General features: G+C 36.0%; 1 protein-coding gene across 2 annotated transcripts in view; it reads right to left on the bottom strand.

Moving 5' to 3' along the window:
• Nucleotides 1–1,259: 1,259 nt before the first annotated feature.
• Nucleotides 1,260–21,132, bottom strand: part of Apool (apolipoprotein O like) — a 60,407-nt gene continuing 40,534 nt past the window's right edge. For both annotated transcript variants that reach the window (XM_090327016.1, XM_090327018.1), the window contains exons 4-9: nucleotides 18,117–18,171; nucleotides 16,298–16,396; nucleotides 12,861–12,952; nucleotides 11,504–11,617; nucleotides 11,172–11,289; nucleotides 1,260–1,809 (exon numbers count right to left, since the gene is read on the bottom strand). In XM_090327016.1, coding sequence (XP_090183142.1) covers nucleotides 1,721–1,809; nucleotides 11,172–11,289; nucleotides 11,504–11,617; nucleotides 12,861–12,952; nucleotides 16,298–16,396; nucleotides 18,117–18,171 — 567 coding nt within the window. In that variant the 3' untranslated portion in view covers nucleotides 1,260–1,720. The remainder of the gene's footprint in view (nucleotides 1,810–11,171; nucleotides 11,290–11,503; nucleotides 11,618–12,860; nucleotides 12,953–16,297; nucleotides 16,397–18,116; nucleotides 18,172–21,132) is intronic.

Genomic DNA, 21,132 nt, shown 5'->3' with positions numbered 1-21,132 from the left:
GAAAAAAAAGAAATGAGCAAGACTAGGTAGAAAAGTGTCACTAGATTACCTTACCTTCAAGTAAATTTACTATGTTTACATTAAAAATAAAAAAAATGAGAGGGAGGTTGACATCATTTAATTTTAGGCATATTGATATTGGGATAGTGATAGGATGTTAGGCTAATAATGAGAAATCTAAGTTGTGGTAGTAGTAGTAATCTAAGTTGTAGTTGTAGTAGTAGAAGAGACATGTGGATGCTAAAATATGAATAGTAATGACATTAAATTTGACTGAATGAAAAGGAGAATGCACATATATGAGGAAAGAATGGAAGATGAGCAAGAGAAGATGCATGGAGAATAACAAGACAAACAAGAAGAACAGAGAGCAAAGGGAAGGCTGAGTTTCAAAGAGGGAGGGAAGAATTCAACAATTACATAAAAACTCGCAAAAAGTGTATAGGCCAGGATACTGCAAATTACAGAAAAAATGAAAGCATGGAATAAAGGCATATTACTTCTTCATCTTGGTGGTGGGGATCAAATTCTGGGCATGAGTGCTATTCGTAAGCCTTTTTGCTCAAGGCTAGTATTCTACTATTTTTTTTTTGCCAGTGCTCAGGGCCTGAACACTGTCCTTGGACTTTCTCAAGGCTAGCGCTCTACCACTTGAGCCTCAGCACCACTTCCATTTTTTTTTCTATGTATGTGGTACCAAGGAATCAAACCTGGGTCTTCATGCATGCTAGGCAAACACTCTACCACTAGGCCAAACTCCGGGCCTCATCTACTATTTTAAGCCACAACGCCACTTCTAGTTTACTGATGGTAAATTTGCCCATGTGGGCATTACTTTTTAAGATGTACAGAAATCATAGGAAGATGTTCAAGAGAAAAGACACCTTGAATAAACAGGTAATTTTATCTCATTTTTGCTTATGGATATAGAAAAGCTGAATCTACTTAGAGTCTGAGGAAAAGAAATGAGCAAAAAAAGACAGTAGATTAAACAAGATGAAATATAGTTCTGAAAAACACATGGGAAAGAATGAAATTAGTAGCCTCAATAGAGGCACTAGTCTCAGGAAAGGGAAATGCAGTAAGATGAGAAGCATTTGGGAATGGTTATGTCTAGTAATTTTATTTTTCTTCTCTATAAAGTAGGAAGTTCAGTGAACTTTGCCAGGTATAAAAGGTTTGAGGGGGGCATGTCTATATAGTTCTCTTAAATATAACATTTTAGACATATGAGAAATCAATTAGTAAAAGTCAAATCATGAGTCATAAAATATGGGTATTTTATTGTAGCTCAGAGAAATGGAAAAAAGAAAAAAAGAGAACACATCCATCCTTGTTTACACCAATCTAATCCAACTGACATTTTCAAACCCAAAGCAGATACATATGTACATATGTAAATATGTGCATAATATTTTCAGAGTTTAGTCCCATTGATGTTCCCAACTACATTCACTTTTGCATTTTAGTAAATTCCCTTACAAGTCATCAGATACATCATACTATTTCTACTTCTGCTGCCTCATCAATCCTTTCATACTGTCTGGATTGCATCCACAATTAGTGTCTTCATCACTTACTTGACCATACATTTGAAGAGGTCAGGGAATCACTTCAAGGTGAACTCTAAGTATCAGTCAGTACATGATTTTTAAAAACCATTTCCAACTTCACACATCTTATGTTTGGTTCTCTATGCAGTCTTTCTGTGCAGTCTATTTCAGCTTCTAGTGCTGTACATATCTGCATCTTCTGGATGAGACTGCCCATGATCCATAAGGTTAGGGTCAGATATAAACTGGTTAGTACCTGAAAAAAATATTAAAGTGAAAAACAAAGCAGCCATTTAGCAAACTGAGTTTTGTACTGAGGAATTAGCACTGAAATAAGTAATCAAAATTTCTGCTGACATGGACCTAATATGGATGGGACACAAAGTATCTTATATATCAGATAATGTATATATAATGACAAATATATAAATATATTTGACCAGTAAAATGAGATCTATATGTATATATGTGTGTGTATACATATACATATATATAAAGCAGGTATGTGCATACAGAATTGTTCACATGATTTACAATTTTATATAAGATGGCCAGTAAAGTCTTCTGCAAAGGTGCTACTTAAGCAAAGAACAAGAGGCACTGAGGGTATGTGTCCCATAGGTATGTGTGGCTAATGACCTCCAGGATGAGCTTAGATCAATGAACCCAAGGCATACCTGAAGAATTAATGAGGATCCACAAAGCAGATAAGATGATGGGGGACAATGAATGAGATATGATCAGGCTAGTTCAAATAAAGCTGTTGCTTCTACATGAGATGAGAAGCTAGCAGATAATTTTGAGGAGAGAAGTAACAGGTTGTTTTATAAGATAATTCTTATAAAACTGGCATTGCTGGGCATTGGTGGCTCTTGCCTGTAATCCTGGATACTCAGAAGGCTGAGATCTGCTGATGGTAGTGGGAAGGCAGCTATCACTTTGGGCAGGAAAGTTCACGAGTGGTAATTAAGTACTAAAAAGCCAGAAGTGGAGCTGTGGCTCAAGTGGTACAGTGCTAGACTTGAGCACAAAAGCTCGGGGAACTGGTACCAAAAAAGGAAGGGACAGGAGTTTGGCCTAGTGGTAGACTGCTTGCCTAGCATGCACGAAGTCCTGCATTCAATTCCTCAGTACCACATATTCAGAAAAAGCCAGAAGTGGTATTGTGGCTCAAGTGATAGAGTGCTAGACTTGAGGAAGGTCAAGAACAGTGCCCAGGCCCTGAGTTCAAGCCCAAGATTTGAAAAAAAATAAAAAAGAGAGAGGAAAAGGAAAAAAAAAGTAAACACAGATAGACAGGTAAATGGGAAGGAAGGAAGGAAGGAAGGAAGGAAGGAAGGAAGGAAGGAAGGAAGGAAGGAAGGAGGGAGGGAGGGAGGGAGGGAGGGAGGGAGGGAGGGAGGGAGGGAGGGAGGGAGGGAGGGAGGGAAGGAAGGAAGGAAGGAAGGAGGGAGGGAGGGAGGGAGGGAGGGAGGGAGGGAGGGAGGGAAGGAAGGAAGGAAGGAAGGAAGGAAGGAAGGAAGGAAGGAAGGAAGGAAGAAGGGAAGGAGGCAAGGGGGCAAGGGGGGAAGAGAGGAAGGGAGGAAGCGAAGCGAGGAAGGGAGGAAGGGAGGAAGGGAAGAAGGGAGGGAGGGAGGGAGGGGAAAGTAAGAAAGAATAAAAGGAAGGAAGGAGAGAGAGAGGGAGGGAGGGAGGGGGAGAGAGAGAGCGAGAGAGAGTGAGAGAGGGGGGGAAGAGAAAAAAGAAAGATATCATTCTTGGTCAGTGAAAAAGCAGTTGCAAAATTCCAGGAACGATGCTAAGGGCTTTAATTTGAGTGACAACCATAATAGGGGTATTAAAAAGGATTAGACCTTATAATTTTGAAGGTAGAATGGATAAGATTTCTTCAATGGGTTGAAATTTTTTGAAATTATCTTTTACCAAGGAGAGTAACCCAAAAATCTGAAGGAATGGGGCTGGTATTTACTGAGAAAGGACATGCTGAAGAAGCAGTTTTGTGAAAATGAAGATGTCAAATTTCAGATGCATTAAATTTTAATTGCTTGCTAAACATCTGCATATAAATACCAAAGCAGCTAGAAATTTGAGTATATAGTTTAGAAGAGGTCTTGACTGGTTTACACATTTTATATTCCTAGCAAAATACATAGTATTTAAAATGGTGGGACTATAGGAGACTGTCTACAGCCAAGAGATTGCTTCAAGTAGTAGGGAGTTGAATTTGTATTAAAGATTATTTATGGATTTCATGAGAACTGATTCTTGGATTTGGCAATGTGGATCAATGATGAAATTGATCCAATGATTGTAGGTAAGGCAGAATGCTTTATCTTACAGTAGTACCACGACCTAAACATTCTTTTCTTTTTTAAAATTCTATCTATCTATCTATCTATCTATCTATCTATCTATCTATCTATCTATCAATCTATCTATTTATTTTCGGTCATGGGACTTGAACTCTGGGCCTGGACACTATCCCTGAGCTCTTTAGCTCAAGGCTACCAGTCTACCTCTTGGGCCACAGCAACACTTCCAGTTTTCTGGTGATTAATTGGAGATTAGAATCTCATGTACTTATAGTGCCTAGGCTGGCTTTGAACCACAATCCTCAGATCTCAGCCTCCTGAGTAGCTAGGATTACAGGTGTGAGCTACTGCGCTTGGCTGTTTTTATTTTTTTCTCGGGATAATTTATAGTGGGGTTACAGTTACATTCATCAAGTAATGGTTGCATTATTTCTCGAACCCTTTTCATGTTTTTGTCTCCCTTTCCCTGCCCACACCCTCTCCCAATCATCTTTAAACATTATTTTAATATAGTCACATATGCAGTAATGATGTATTGATCTCTGACATACAGCTTATACAAGAAAGAGACCATATTATTATAAAGGAGCTAAAATATTCCTACCACCTAGCATCTAGTCACATGTTGCCATATGACTGCAATATAGTACACATTTCGAGTGATGCTGATTTAAACAAACCTAACCTTTAGCAATCAAAAAGTATAGCCATTTATAATTCGGTTCAGTAAACAGTACTTGATAATAATAAGTGGTGTTATTGATTTACATACATAATATACAATGCTTTAACCATTGATTTAACTGTACTCCAGCTACTTCTAAAAAGCTTACTATATCCGTATGCTATTTAATGCCAGCTTCAGTTGTAAACATTTTGCTTTTACCATCTCCTTATAATAGCAAGTATCCATAGGGAATCCTTACCTAACTATTTAATTTTGTCTAAGTACACTCTGTGATGTTGACACAATGGTAAAATCATCCAATGACATGTTTCCCAAAATGTATACTTGTTCTTAAGCATTGTAAGGCTATGTTATAGCTATTAACCAAATGAGAAATTTTAATTCAAAGAGAGTAACTTGACCAGTGTCACTCAGCTGCTAAGAGCTTTTTTATTTTATTGTATTTTTTTATTTTCCTGGGTGACTGGGTTCCATGACTGTGCAAGGCTTGGGTGAGCTTTTTTATTGGGGGGAGCGTGAAAGTTAGCACTCTATCACTTAAGCGACAGCTTCACTTCCAGCTCTGTGGTGGTTAACTGGAGGTAAGAATTTCAAGAACTTTCCTGCCCAGTCTGGCTTTGAACTGCAATCCTTAGATTTCAGCTAAGTAGCTAGGATTACAGGTGTGAGCCACTGACACCCAGTGAGATAACTATTTTTTGTACTTTTGAAGTATTTCTTATTTAATAGTAAAATATTTCTTGTGAAGTTTAAACATCTAAATATGCTTTTTTTTCAATCAGATTCATATGTGAACCATTTTCTTACATTTCTCAACCATATTTTCCCCCTAGGGAATGATAATTTTCAGTTATTTCTTAGGACTTCACACTTCATACTTTTAGCCCTGGGTTTGCCTGGTTTTGGTGTGTGCTGATTCCAGGGCATGAACCTAGGGCATGGATGCTATCCCTTGGAGATTTTGTTCAAGGCTGGCAGTCTACCAACTTGTGCCACAGCTCCACTTTCAGTTATTTCGAGATAAGAGTCTCATGGACTCTCTTACCTAAGCTTGTTTCAAATTGCAATCCTCAGATTTTAGTCACTAGGGATTATAGCTATGAGCCACTGATGACAGGCTCCTTGGTTATTTTTGAGATCAGATCTTGCTTTATGTCTAGTCAGCTTAGGCTGTCTCTTGTACTTGTGGATGACATGTGCCATCACCATACACAGCCAGTGCTGGACATGGACTATTATAAACTTCTTTGTGCTTAGGCTGGCCATCAAAACAGGATCATAAGCTACCACACTTGACTACTTTTCATTTTATAATAAAAAATAGGAGAGAAAAATTAGAATAGAATGCTTTATTTTATATCTATGTTCTTATTTAATTTTACATCATTTAAAAAATATTCTCCTTCATATATGTAGGTAATGGAACTTGAACTAAGGATTTTGACTGTTTCTTGGCTTTTTGACAATTCCAATGCTAATCTTTTTAGAGGCATTTTAGATTTTATAAACTGAATTACTTGTAAGTAACAGCAGTAAATATTAAAAATACAACCAGGTTATAAGTGATCATTACTCACAACAGCAGTATAGTTCTCCACAGATTAGGAATTCCTAACCTCAGGTGTGTTGAGGGTCTATTTTGGACTCAGGAAATTTTTTTAACTGGGATGAGGGCATTTTTTTGATGTATAAAAAATTATTGTATCGTATTTTAAGTAGCTGTATGAAGGAGTTACAAATCAAAGTCTTATTTTATGAATACAATGCATCTTGAGGGATAGGGGCAATACATCTTTATATTCACTAATCTCTCAACATAGGCATTTTATTCAGTAACAAATATTGGCAATGAAACCAAGTAGTTTTATAAGTATCTTACATTTTAAATCACAAAGAAAACACACATATAGTCCTGCTACTTGAACTCAAGGCCTCGGCACTGTACTTATGGTTTCTCAAGAGTAGAGCTCTACCACTTGAGCCACAGAACCACTTCTGGCTTTTTCTGTGTATGTGGTACCAAAGAAGCAAATCCAGGGCTTCATGGATGCTAGCCAAGCAGTCTACCACTAGGCCAAACTCCCAGCCACACATATATTTTCATATCATATTATAGTTGACTGATTATCTTAAACTATTTATATTTACTGCTACTTGAAAAGTAGAGTAGATATTAAATTCTATTATTCTATATTTTTGCTTTCTACATTTAAATATAATCAAGGTAATGATATATTACTTTGTGCTTTTTTTAATTTGAAAACTATACTGTTCAGGGGTCAAATTACAAAAAAGTTTAAGAGCCTGGTATTATTCAGCTCTCTCATGTTTTCTTAAAAGGATCTCTACTGCTTCTGCTGGAGGCTATAGGTCAAGTACATGTGGAAAGTTGCTTTCATTACCAGATGTGATAATTTTATATATGTTTATGTATCAATGGTTTTCAGTGTACTTCTGTTTACTTATTCAGTTTATATTCTTGTTTAGAATTTGGTCAAAGATTCAGTTCATTCAAATTTCCTGGATTGCAAAGGTCATTTGCCTTTAGATCTCCATTGCTCAAAATTCTTTAAAAGGCTTTATCAGTAGAAATCTTGGGCTCTCATAGCAAAGATTTGCAATAGAGCAAAACCTAGATACATAAGGCTATATAGTATGACGCTAAATGAAAGGACCTCTAGGATATAGAAACAAAAGCCATATAATGAGTGATTGTTGTCTTTAATGTACTATGTTATCTCTCATCTCTTTTGCTGTTCCTTGGTTATTTCATATTGTTACGGTATCTCACTTTGTTATCTGATATATTGGATATACTTGTATTTGGTTATTTGAAATTGGATATGGAAGGGGTGAAAACAAGATGAGGGGTGGAGGTGGGGGGAGAGAAATGGGGACCAAGACATGAGAAAGGATATCAATGTATGTGAATTAATGCACCTTCTATCTGGCAAATATAATGTAACCCTTCTATTAATTACAATAAAAATATATGAAAAAAGGCTTTAAGATAGGCTTTAAGATAAGATTCTTTTGAATAAAAACATGCAAGTAATTATAGCTCACTTTGGTTTAGAATTACTTGGCCTAGGTTATATGATTTCTATCCTGTTGAAAAGCACAATCTCATGCTCATTAAAGGAATTAAGGATTGCAATTTCCCTGTTAATATTTTTTAAAAACTCTTTTGGAATTTCAATGCTCTAGTCATTATGATGCTTTCCTTTGCCTTTCATCATGTTTCTGATCTTTGACAAGAGTTTTATGCTAAACTTTTATTTTTGGACTTTTAAAAAAATTTTTCTTCTCAAGGCTAGCACTCTACCACTGGAGTCACAGATCTACTTCTAGCATTTTGGTGGTTAAGCAGAGTTAAGAGTCTCATGGACGCTCCTATTGGGGCTGGCTTCAAACCACAATCCTCAAATCTCATCTTTCTACTAGAATAACAGGTATGATCTATCAGCATACAGATTTTAGCACATTTTTTAAAATAAAAAGCTGGAGTTATCATACAGAGAAAAGGAATGAATATGTTTAAAATTATAAGATGACAATGGTGTATTATTTCAAGTACCCTTTAAGTAATAACTATTCATCTGTAATTTAGTTCACACACTATTCAAGCAAGTTGGGCATAAATGATGAAAGATGATTAAATCACTAAGTAAAGATTGTTGCAAATTTTATTTTTGTTTCTTGCCTATAATTGAGGATATCAGCAATTTTATTTTTACAAATATGTCTTTCAGTTCATAAATGCTGTGTTCTGTATGCACTCAACTGCTTAATCAAATCCAATGAATTCTTTCTTTCAGGTACTCTATTTCTAGTAAACAGAACTTATTTTTTATAATATATTCCAAGTTCCTGTGAAATTCTCCCATTCTTTTATACATCAGCCTATCATTTTTCATGTTCACATATTCATCATAGCTATTGTAATGTGTATTTCTGCTATATTCAATACTTAGGTCATCTGGATTTGTTGCTGTTGTACTGATATTTTCCTTCATTTGATTTATCAGTCATTTCTTCTTCCATCTTTGCATTTACCATTTTGCTACTAATTTGTTTGAGAAGGTTATCTCTTTCTTTTTGTTTTTAACCAGTTACAGGGCTTGAATTGAGAAAGCTGTTCTCTCATTTGGCTTGCTTGCTTATAAGGCTGGGCTCTACCAATTGAGCCATGCCTCCAGCACAGCTTTCCAATATTTTTATTGTTATAAAGGTGATGGTCAGGGGTGGGAGTGTGGCCTTTTGGTAGAGTGCTTGCCTGACATGCATGAACCCCTGGATTCAATTTCTCGGTACTGCCTACACTGAAAAAGTCAGAAGTGATGTTATGGCTCAAGTGGTAGAATTTTAGCCTTGAGAAAGCCTAAGGACAGTGCCCAGGCCCTGACTTTAAGCACCAGGACTGGAAAAAAATAGTTATATCAGTTAGGTAAAGAGTACATTTCTTTTTGGACAATGTCACCCCTTCCCTCAATTTCTCCCAGTTTTTCCCCTCCCAGCACAGTTTTGTGCTAGTTAGTTGGAGATGGGATTCTTGCGAATTGTTTTGCCTGGGTTAGCTTTGGACCATTCATGGTCTATATTCTCATTTTCCTGAGTTGTATTAGCTATATAGGTGTGAACCACTAGTGTCTGGTACCCTTCTTTTCCCTTTCCTCTTTAAATAAGGGTGAAGCACTTATCATTTCAATCTAGTCAAGCCACTGACCTAGGTCTGGATGAGTTATAGCTACAGTGAGTCAGTTATTAATCCTCTCGTTTCTTCCTGGTTTTGAGGCATGGAACTCCCAAGTTTCTTACTGACAAGCTGATAAGTTTCATCTCCTTAGCACTAAAATTTCATTCTCCTTAGCGTGGATCGAGTACTGGTGCTTGTAGTCAGGGTCTGGGCACTGTTCCTCAGCTTTTTGCTTAAGGCCAGAAATCTACCAAATCTGGCTATTGGGTAGATACATAATAGATAGACATTTTATTTTGGATCCATATTTAAAGCTGTTTTATCCTCACCAAGACACTCTAGAATAGGTAAACATTTAAAAAACTGATTAGATCCTTTCTCTTCTTTGGGACTATGGTCAACTGTGGGGTATTTAGAGAAAGTGTATCACCTGTACAACTTGTCATGATGAGAAAGGAAAACCAACAAAGTTGTTATTTGTTGACATTTATTTTTAATTATTCATATTATTGCTTTCTTTTTTGATATTTTAGGGACAAGATCTTGCTGGGTAGCCCGAGTTCACTTCAAATTCACTCTTCCTCAGTTCCCAACTGCTAGGAAGACAGGTGTGTACTAGCAAGGTCCACCCATGTGATAATTTTTAAATGGGAGAAATAGACTAGACTAAATACTGGCTTCAAATCAGGAAAATTATGAATAATAAAAAACTGGTATCAGGAAGCCCTAACCTAAGTTGTATGATTTGGAAAAGTTATTAAGCTCCTTGATTGTCAATGCTTTCCTCATAAGACTTACTAATATCTCAGAAGGTTTTTTTTTTTGCCGGTTCTAGGACTTGAACTCAGGGCCTGGGAACTGTCCTTGCTCAAGGTGAGCATTCTACCACTTGAGTCACAGCGCCATTTCTAGCTTTTTCTGTGTATGTGGTAGCAGGGAATTGAACCCAGGGCTTTGTGCTTGCTAGACAATCACTCTACTGCTAGGCCACACTCCCAGCCCCTATCTCAGAGTTTTAAATCTGTTTTGCTTTGTGGGTGAGAACAAAATAACAACAATAGCCGTAAAGCATGGGGAGTTATTGGGAATTACATTGCATGCTTGAAAAACGGCAGAGAATAGTACTATTCCTATTTTTCTATCCTCAGAGTTGGTCACATTTCCTTTGCAGTAAGACAACTTGTTTGCTTGAATAATCCAGATTGTTCACATTGGGACTGGTAGGTTCACGTTAATATACTGTTGAAATGGTATCCAACATCTGCTACACTCTTTTGGGTCATAGTAAAATTATTGGAGTATTTTCTTAGCAAGTGTAGCTGCCGTTATTTGTTCCCATAAAGTATTAATTGCCAATATTGAGTATTAGTATTTAGTATTATAAAGTTACAAGAATTAGAATGATTGTTAGTTTTCTTTGATACTGAAATTTCTCTTGATACCTAAAGTTAATAAAACTATGCATGGTGCAATCTTAAACTGACAGGTAAATAGCAAGAGAAATGGAAGCTGACATGTCTTTATGTCATGCCTGCAAAAACTGATAAAATCTGAAAAGGCAAATTTTTTCTCTTCCTTATAAAATAGCTCTCATTTATAAAGTGGTATTAAATGCTTCACTCAATCAACCTGTCAGTTCTCCTTTCTGTCCTCATACAGAAAGATCTATGTTATAAATATGTGGTGCTTATAAAAATTCCAGATCTAAAAGTCGCTCATAACCTAAAAAGAAATAAAGCACCCGTATAACCAAGAGAATACACTCATGAAGAAAACATTAGTAAAATCATTACGTAACTTTGTCAAAGTTAAATTACAGGATAATATCCTGTGTGTCTTAATGGCATATCCAACAAGTTCAAGCTACCAACTATTGCTATCAAAAGTTAATACAAAATGAATTTGAAAAATTGCTAACAAACCTGAGGTGAATGCTGATTTGGTCTTTGTTTCAGAGTGTAATTCTTTTGGTAAAGGCAGTGAAGGTTTTAGGACTTGAGTTGTTTCTGCAGGTATTTCTGTTTCATTGGGGCTTTCTAGCTGTTTACAAAAAAAAAGATGTTTTTATTTATAAGTTAAACCATTTTATTTATAAGACAATAAAATATCCTAAAAGGATACCGTGCCAAGGTATTGTTATTGCTTTCATTTATTTTCATTTTGTTCTTTGATTTCTGTGTAGTAACACCATTACCAGCCTAACATGAGTCAGGAAAAACTCAATGTCTACTTTTCTTGTCCATTTAAACTCTACCTTAGTTTCTTCTTTAGGTTCAGGGAGTGATTCTTTTTTGTTGTTGCTTGTCCACAGTGATTTAACAGCTTCATAAATGTGCTGGCTCGTTGTATATGCTTTCTTCCCAGTAATCTAATTCAAAGGAAAGTGAGTCAAAGATATTTTTAAAAGAGAAAACGATTTAAAAAATTCATGTCAGGCATTTTATAGCAACATCCAGGTAAGAATCAATAGTAAGAATAACAACTTCTAGATAAAGTGTCAGTTCGTGTTCATAAATGACGGAAGAAGGAAATCAGGAAAAGCTTGCAAAGCTCCAAACATGTCCTTGATATAAATATGTGCTAAAAATAAACCTGGGGGCTGGGCAGGTGGCTTAGTAGTAGTGAGCTTGCCTAGCATGCACAAAGCCCCAGGTTTGATTCCTCAGAACCACATAAACAGAAAAGGCCAGAAGTGGTGCTGGGGCTCAAGTGGTAGAGTGCTAGCCTTGAGCAAAAGAAGCTCAGGGACAGTGCCCAGACCCTGAGTTCAAGCCCCAGGACTGCCAAAACAACAACAACTAAAAAAGAAAACCCACCTAGAACTGAATAAGTGGCTCAGTTGTACAACACTCAACCCTTGCCTAGTGTGAGGACCAGATTTTAGTACTCAGCAGTGGAAAAACAAAACAAACAAAAAACTGTTCAAATTTTAGAAAGCCTATGAATTTGTAGGTAAACTCACTAGAAGAAATGACAAAAAAAGAACTATGATAAACCTTTAAGGAATGTGTTTCTTTGTTCCTGGTGGTTTCAAAACTCAGTATGTCCATGTATGTATCTTTTCTTAATCAAAAAGCCCTCAGTAAACTATCAATTGTCTGTTTCTTGCATTATGTTCATGTCAGCTGAACAGCTGCCAGCAGGTATAATTTTCTATTCTTTAAAAGTTGAATTTTGCACAGCTCAGTAATGGAGTCCTATTTCTGCGCATAAAGTCTAATTCACTATCTCTGAACTTAAATCCTCACACTTGCATTTATATTGTCCAATTGTATTTAAATAAATTCATCTTATTTGTTATGATCATGTAATTAAGAATGGCATTTACCACACTGAGTCGCTAATGTAATTTTGCCAACAGAAGAACTGATATGTTGGGGATAGGAGGTATGAGGGAGAATGATGATCAATCAAGAGGAATTGTACTTATGAACCAATTTGTTGAATGGTAGCTTCTTTGTACTATTTAAATGAAAATATATTTATAGAAGTATTGATATTGACTATATTTCTCTGAAAATTAAATGTTGAAGGTGATGTGTAATACTTACATATTGTAACACTACGAGTTTAAACAAATGCTAAATTTTCTATAACATTAAAGAACTTACCTTTGCAATTATTACTGACTGAGCTGGGTAGCAAACAGTTGCTCCTAATGTAGCCAGTCCTAGTGGATAGGTAATTTTCTTAAACCTAGAACCTAAGAAATACAAATTACACACCTCTAAATATATGCCACCAACCAGAGCTTTGATGCTCTTTTGCTCTCCTTCCCTTTAAGATACTGTCATGGGCTGGGAGTTTGGCCTAGTGGTAGAGTGCTTGCCTAGCATGCACGAAGACCCGGGTTTGATTCCTCGATACCCCACATACATAGCTAAAAAAAAAAAGCTGGAAGTGGTGCTGAGGCTCAAGTGGTAGAGTGCTAGCCTTGAGAAAGTCCAAGGATAGTACTCAAGCCCTGAGATCAAGCCCAGGACTGGCAAAAAAAAAAGATAGTCATTTGTTAAATTACGGTTTAGGTAATAAGACCAATTAAGATGGTACCTAAAATACCTCTAAGGCACTCAAGTCAATTAATAGCTCTTAGCTATTAGGTCTAATGTTAGAAAGATGTTCTCAATTTAATATGGATAATTACCTACACAAAAGGAATTCATTTTTTCCCCACCAGTCCTGGGGCTTGAACTCAGGGCTAGAGCACTCTCCTTGGATACTTTTTGCTTAAGGCTAGTACTCTGTCACTTGAGCCACAGCATTACTTCTGGCTTTTCTGTGTATGTGGTACCGAGGAATTAAACCCAGGGCTTCCTGCATGGTAGGCAAGCACTCTATCACTAGGCTATGCTCTCGGCCTAGGAATTCATTTTTTTAAAGAGAAAGATAGGTACTTTCATTTCCCAAGAAACTTGAAGTGTAATCATATTTTTAAGTATCTAACAATGCAAGATACTAAAGAATTAATTGACCACTGTGCTTGTGATACCATGTTAAAGGGAAATGAACTGTTTTGATTAAGTACTTTGATTAAGTACTTGGGATGGAGAAGGAACTAAATGACCATTCAACTAAAGACTTTAAAAAGGGTATATAACTCCTTCATGTCACCAATTTGGAACACTAAAGTAATATTTCAAGCAATTTGAGATAATTAACGCACCTCAAAAATGCTTTAACTGAGCATCGAACAGTCATATAACTTTTATATAAAACTTTTGCTTAAAATATGGCAAATAGTATCTTACTATGAATTTTAATATATAAAATCTGTAAACTTGAATTTGTTTGAATTAACCCTGGGTGTGAAAAGCTGAATATCACAACCTACCTGCATAGTTTTACCCTCATCCCTATACCACTCATAAATACTTCCCTGAACTCTAGAAAGTTCTGCCAAATAGCTGGAAATACACCACTAAATCATTAGTTCTTACAAAACTTGTTTCAAAATGATATGGATCCTAAATGCTTTCTGGTTATCTTGGATAATGTAAATATGGCTAGGTAATTAGATGATGGATTTTTAAAAAAAAATTGGAACAAGTACTATGCACTCTCAGATGGCTTGTGCAAACTCTTCTTTAAAAAAATTGCTGGCCAGAAGTTTGGCCTAGTGGAAGAGTGCTTGTCTAGCATGCATGAAGACCTGGGTTCGATTCCTTGGTACCACCATACACAGAAAAAGACAGAAGTGGTGCTGTGGCTCAAGTGGTAGAGCTCTAGACTTGAGAAAGCCCCAAGGAATGAAGGAAGGAGGGAAGAAAGGAAGGAAGGAAAGAAAGAAAAGAAATAGAGAAAAAATGCCTATGTGGTATATCAATAAAGACTAAAGTGAAAAATAACTGGCAATGTCTGCTGGTAACTGCAGTTTAGGGAAACATAAACAAGAGGTATTTTATTATCTGGCTTAACCATTATCAAGGAAGTCTTTTACTAACATCGTTGTTATGAGAGACTGTTTGGGAAAAATAGGTAAAAAAGCCGTTTCAAATTCTAGTTTAATTTTCCTCAAGGTCTAGATTGTGTTTATTTTGGTATGGGTAGAGAGAGTCTAGGTTAATTTAAATGTATCCCAAGTTGTTTCTTTAGTTGTGTGCTATTATTTCAATGTCTTTTGTTTATGTCTTGAATTTACAGTCTCGGTGTCTCATGAATACGTTCCTCTGATTCAACCAAATTCTCTTCATTATGCTGTTCCTAAAATTGGAAGGCGACAGATCTTTCTTGTTCCATATTAAAAGTTGAAAAAAGATTTTTCCTCTTTCTACCTGATACAAAAAGTGTCAGGTAGCTGTGTGCCTGTGGCTCATACCTGTATAATCCTAGCTACTCAGGAGGCTGATACCTAAGGGTCATGGTTCGAAGCCAGCCCAGGGAAGAAAAGTCACCGTGACACTTTTACCTTCAATTAACCTCATAAAAAGAGAAGTGGTGTTGTAGCTCAAAGTGGTAAAATGCTAGCCTTAGCTCAAAGAAGCTCAGGGAAAGCATCCAGGCCCTGAGTTCAAGCTCCACAATTGACAAAAAAAAGTCAGTCTTGGGCCAGGAGTTTAGCCTAGTGGTGAGTGCTTGCCTACCATGCAGGAAGACCCAGGTTTGATTTCTCGGTACTAAAAACATAGAAAGAAAGCTGTTAGTGGTATTGTGGCTCAAGTGGTAGAGCTCTAGCCTAAAGAAATCCCAAGGACAGCACTCAGGCCCTGAGTTCAAGCCCCAGGACTGGCAAAAAAAATCAGTCTATAACGTAATTTATTTGAATTGGGTTCAATAATACACTAGTAATTTGAGGACTCTTGATATAATTAGTAATTAGTACTACGTATTAAGAAACAACTAAATTATTTCATTTCTTTTTTTGATTTAAAAAATTTTGAATTTCATTTCTTTAGACCTCCATCTGTAACAGATATTAATAGCTTTCCAAAATTTTGCCATGACTCACATTAAAACCAAATTTAACATGATTATAATTTATCATACATACATATACTTCACTGAAACAAGTATCATGAGAATTGCCCACATTAAAATACAAAGCACTGTGACACTTCCTATTCTCTTCTCCCTTCCCCCTTCCCCTTTGGTGCTGTCCTGGGGCCTTTAACTCAGGGTCTGATCACTCTCCCTAACTTTTTTTGCCAGTCCTGGGGCTTGATCTCAGGCCTGGGCACTGTCCTTAGACTCTTTTTGCTCAAAGCTAGCACTCTGCCCCTTGAGCCACAGCACCACTTCCAGCTTTAGGGCGTCGTGCATGCTAGGCGAGCACTCTACTATTCTCTTCTATTTTATGTTTTTCTATTTAATATTTCTGCTTTATTCACTTAGCCAGTCATGGGGCTTGAACTCAGGTGCTGGGTACTGTCCTTCAGCTTTCTCAAGAGCTCCACCCCTTGAGGCACAGCACCATTTCCAGGTTTTGTGTGTGTGTGTGTGTGTGTGTGTGTGTGTACTACCAAGAAATCCAACTCAGGGCCTCATTCATGCTAGGCAAGCACTCTACAACTAGTCCACACTCACAGCCTTAGAATATATTTTTAAAACCTACCTTTCCTTGCTGAAACCAAACCCACCAATCCCGAAGCTGTAATCACACCCATTTTGGGAAGAAAATCTCGAGGAGGATTTTTCAGGTAGGCATAGGCATCTCAAAAACAAAAGTTAAAATTAATATATAAATGACTACAGTTGTACATTTTATAATACAGAAAGGTAGATTCATTTGATAATGGTTGACAATAAGGTAACAGTGGATGGCTGAAATACTCTTCAAAATGGTTCCAGCAGTAACCTAAAAAGCTTATTATAATAGATACTCATTACAAAATAAAAAAATTAAGTTATAATTGATTTAGCATTTTTTGTTTATGATAGTAATGATTATTCCTCTTTAAGGAGACATGATGCTAGAAGACACAGCTTAATATGAATTAGTATAAGGTAAACTTCTAATATTCCTATATGAAATAGTTCTGTCTTTCTCTGGCCATATACTGGTAGGACCTAGTATAAAATGAATATTTTTAGATAAACTACCCAGTGGGTCTTTCTCATCATTATTGTTCAATAACCTCAAAGTAGGCATTGATCGTCATTAAAAGCAATGAGCAGCATGAGGCCTGAGAGTAGACAAAAAAAAAGCTAAATATTAAAAATCTGGATTTTCCAGATATTTTTCCATTTTATATATCTAAATTATTTCTGATTTCCCAAATATATCTTCTATAATAGTTATTTAAGTACAATTATTTCATCTTAGTCCAGTATATTGATGGAGGTGATGTCCACCTGTAATTGCTAGCTGAGGCTAAAGAGGACCACGGGTTGAGGCCAGCCAGAGTCACATGATACCTTCCTTGTCTCAAAAACATACTCTTTTTTCCAACTACTTAGATAATAGTACATTTTTAAAAAGACTAGTAAGAGATATAATATTAAAGTAATTTTAATACATTACATATATTACATTCCTATACAGGCTAACAACTTCATGAAAACACTTAAAAGTTTTCATTAAGCTGGATGATGGTGGCTAATGACTATAATTCTAGCTACTTAGGAGGCTGAGATCTGAGGAGTGTGGCTCAAAGCCAGCCCAGCAAGAAAGGATATGAGATTCATCTCCAATTAACCACCAAAAAGCTAGAAGTGGAGCTGTGGCTCAAGTGGTAGAATCATAACCTTGAGCAAAACGTTTAGAGATAGTGTCCATGCCCCAGGAACAGTACACACAAAAGAAGTTTTTCACTTATCTTCCTGTATCATATAAGTATTTATTTTTGACAACTAGTGTAGGCCTAGAATATTGGAAGATGTATCAGATGCCAAACACCCTTAATAAGTCGGGGAATCAAATATAATTGCTTTCTGGGTGTAAGGATTCTGAAGTGACTATTTATTATATAATTTCTGAGGTGGCTGGTAATCATTGGTAACAAAAATAATGTTATTTTTAATAGAAATAACATTAACTAAAATGCTTATTACCTGTGGAGACAGTTCTTTCCTATATTCCTTACAATTATAGAATATAAATTATAGTTAAACACACTCCAGTTGGAATCTAGGCACTGGCACTAGGTGATAATATTGGTAATCTATTTAACCTGTCCAGTTCTCAGTTTCCACATCTGTAAGATAGAAATACTGTAATTGTGATAACAGTCACAGAATTATGATAAAATTAAATGATATTAACTACATAAAGTGCTTAGCATAGAATAATTGCAAAATAAATTGTAGATAACATTGCTTTGTTATTATTACCAATAAACTACCAAGTCCTTTTTTAGTTAGTAGGGAAAAAAAGCTTTACAACTTTAACACATAATAGAACTTTTTAAATTGTGGATGGTTCATTTACCTACCTTTCCCAAATTGTACTGTATCCATTATTCCATTTTTCATGAAGACATAAACACCCTAAGCAAAAAGAAAGGGGGGTATGGGGAGAAAAATGACATCTGTGGTTTTGAACCTGTGGATAATTTTTCTCCAAGATAATATTAAAAAGTTGAATTAGTAGTAATATCCCCCAATCTAAATAGCATTTTTTCACTACTAGCTTAACTTGGCTTCCTTTCATTTCTTTTCATTCCACTTAACATGAATAATATTTATTTACTGTTTTCCTTACATAAGTGGGTAAAGTAATGACTATAAAGTAACCAGGGTGGCTCACAGAAAGAATACTGAAAAAACATGAAGATTTATCATCTCATTTTATAATAGCCTAGAAAAAGGACTGGTATTTAAATAAACCATGAAAAGTAGTATATATCAGTATAGAAGTATTATATGATTAATACACACATAATAGCAACAACATGATTTTTGGAGGAAAAAAAGAAAAAAGTTTTATCTTCTCCCTATGTCTTAGTTAGAAAAAAACCTGAGTAAGACATTTATTTCAAGTTAGAAATCACTCTATACAGACAGGTATCCATCTTGATTTTAAATAGGAACATAAATCAAGATTATATTAATCCATTAGAGGAGTTAAGGGTTTAAAGCAAATCTTTCTCTTTACTTTTTCCAATTTATTTTAAGCCAAGATAGTTACATTTATTGAGCCACAGGTATTATCTCAGAAAATAATGTCACAAAATGATTTACTCATAATTATGTTATATCCCATTGCATGAACAAGGAAACACAGTCAAAACATATGGTCTCCTCTGAACTAGCTGCTATAAAACAATTTTGATTTGATTTATTTTTTTTGTCGGTCATAGGGCTTGAACTCTGGGCCTTGGTGCTGTCCCTGAGCTCTTCAGCTTAAGGCTACAGCTCTACCATTTGAGTCACTGTACCACTTCCGGTTTTGTGGAGGTTATTTGGTGATAAGAGTCTCACAGACTTAAGTGCCTGGGCTGCCTTTGAACCATGATCCTCAGATCTCATCCTCCAGAGTAGCTAGGATTATAGGCATGAGCCTGGCTACAATTTGGGTTTTTGTCCTCTTTTGGATTTCTGTACTTTTTTTTCTTGTTTGTAAGTTTATCTGTTTGGGGAAGGTAAGTGGGAGCAAGGAAATAGTAGTACAAAGAGTGAGCTAATTTAGCAGTGGTACTCACTAGACACTGTATTGAAACTGAACTGTATAGCTTATGAGGGATGGGGATCAGGAGGGAAAACACTAGAGAAAAATGAGATTAGGTGATGCTGTTCAAAAGGAAATATACTTGCCTTATGTAACTGTAACCCCTCTGTGTATCACCGCTACAATAATAATTATAATATTACTTTGTTAAATAACAATATTTTCAAATAAAAAATCATTATATTAGATGTCAAAGAAATAAGTTACTGTGATTGAGTTTGTTTGTTGTTGTTTAGTAATTCTGTCTCTTAGTTTAATGAACAGAGATGCAGAAACTTGTCCTAAGTATAAAGCTATAGAAACTAACATAGAACTTAACTACCACAGATATATTTATTTTGAGGGATTTTCTTGAGAAATTTTAGAAATTAAAATATCTATTGTTTATTCATTGGGAATTATTTAACCATTATGAAAAATAACTAACCTGGAGAAAATTCCTTAGCAATAATTAGGAATTCATTTTTACCATCAGGGGGCACTGCTACCTAAGTATCAAAATACTAAGGAGTAGAAGCATGGATTGAATTTGTCAAAGACTCAGGTAGAACATAATTTAAGGCTGACATACTTTTTTTTAATAGATAACATTTTTAGAGGAAATTAGAGAGGAAGAGTTGTTTACACTGAAGCTGAAATGCATCTGAAAGTGCACTTCAACCTTTTTGTTTCAGGATATTAGCAGAAGAAAATGTTCTTTCTGTCTTAAATTGGGTGACAGTTACAATAGCAATTTAAAGATCTCTCAGGAACAATGACTTCCTTGAAGACACATCTGAGAACACTACGGAAAATTAGGTCTCAGGGGACTGAAGTCTGAATCATTTAGCTATTGGCATATAGCCTGAGGAGCATGATTCAGACCATAATTAGTTAGGATATCTCCCTCAGAGATCAAACCATTAAAGGAGTGTAGAACAACCAGTACTATTAGAATTGCATGACAATCATCAATTTTAAAAAATAACACAATGTATTCATCATATGTTCAAAATATCATCTAGAATGGCCAGAGTTCATTGATGTGTTGGTTTTACCTACAGATATTATTTTTTCACACAATCTTTAGAACTTTCCTTTAAATAGAATTGGATTCTGGTTCACAATCAAGCCTGTATTTTGGGGGGAAAGTTGGGTCGTTGCAGGTATAAAAACTGAAATGATCATTATTTATATTATCAGCAAGATACAACAGTGTATATGCTAACACAAGTATTCTTAGGGGATGATAATGAAATAGTGTACTATCACCTTATTCCTATCCCTGTGCAGCTACACACTGCTGACTGAAGGCTGGTTGATTCTACTTTGCCTGAACACTGTTTCTAGTTAAAATGGTCTTCTGAGCAAACCCCAAGGAGTGGAAAAATATTTTGTTCAGCCAAATAAGAAATAATTTACCAGGCTGGCAGTTTGGCCTAGTGGTAGAGTGCTTGCCAAGCATGCACAAAGACCCAGGTTCGATTCCTCAGTACCACATACATAGAAAAAGCCAGAAGTGGTGCTGTGGTTCAAGTGGTAGAGCTCTAGCCTTGAGGGAAAAAAAAGCAAGGACAGTGCTCATAAGCTCAAGCCCAGGACTGGCAAAAAAAAAAAAAGAAATAATTTACCTCAAAACTTCATGTACAAGATAAAAAGTGATTTGGACATGCTAAGTGACATAAAACTTGCCAAACCACATTATGCAGCAGCAATATAAGAAGTTAAGCACCACTACCAGCCAGGTACCAGTGGCTCATGCCTGTAAATCCCAGCTATTCAGGAGGCTGAGATCTGAGGAT

Source organism: Megascapheus bottae, chromosome X, assembly GCF_031878675.1.
Source record: "Megascapheus bottae isolate mThoBot1 chromosome X, mThoBot2.hap1, whole genome shotgun sequence".
Lineage (NCBI taxonomy): Eukaryota > Metazoa > Chordata > Mammalia > Rodentia > Geomyidae > Megascapheus > Megascapheus bottae.
Note: the sequence above shows the minus strand (reverse complement) of the source record. Positions and strands in the feature narration are given on the sequence as shown.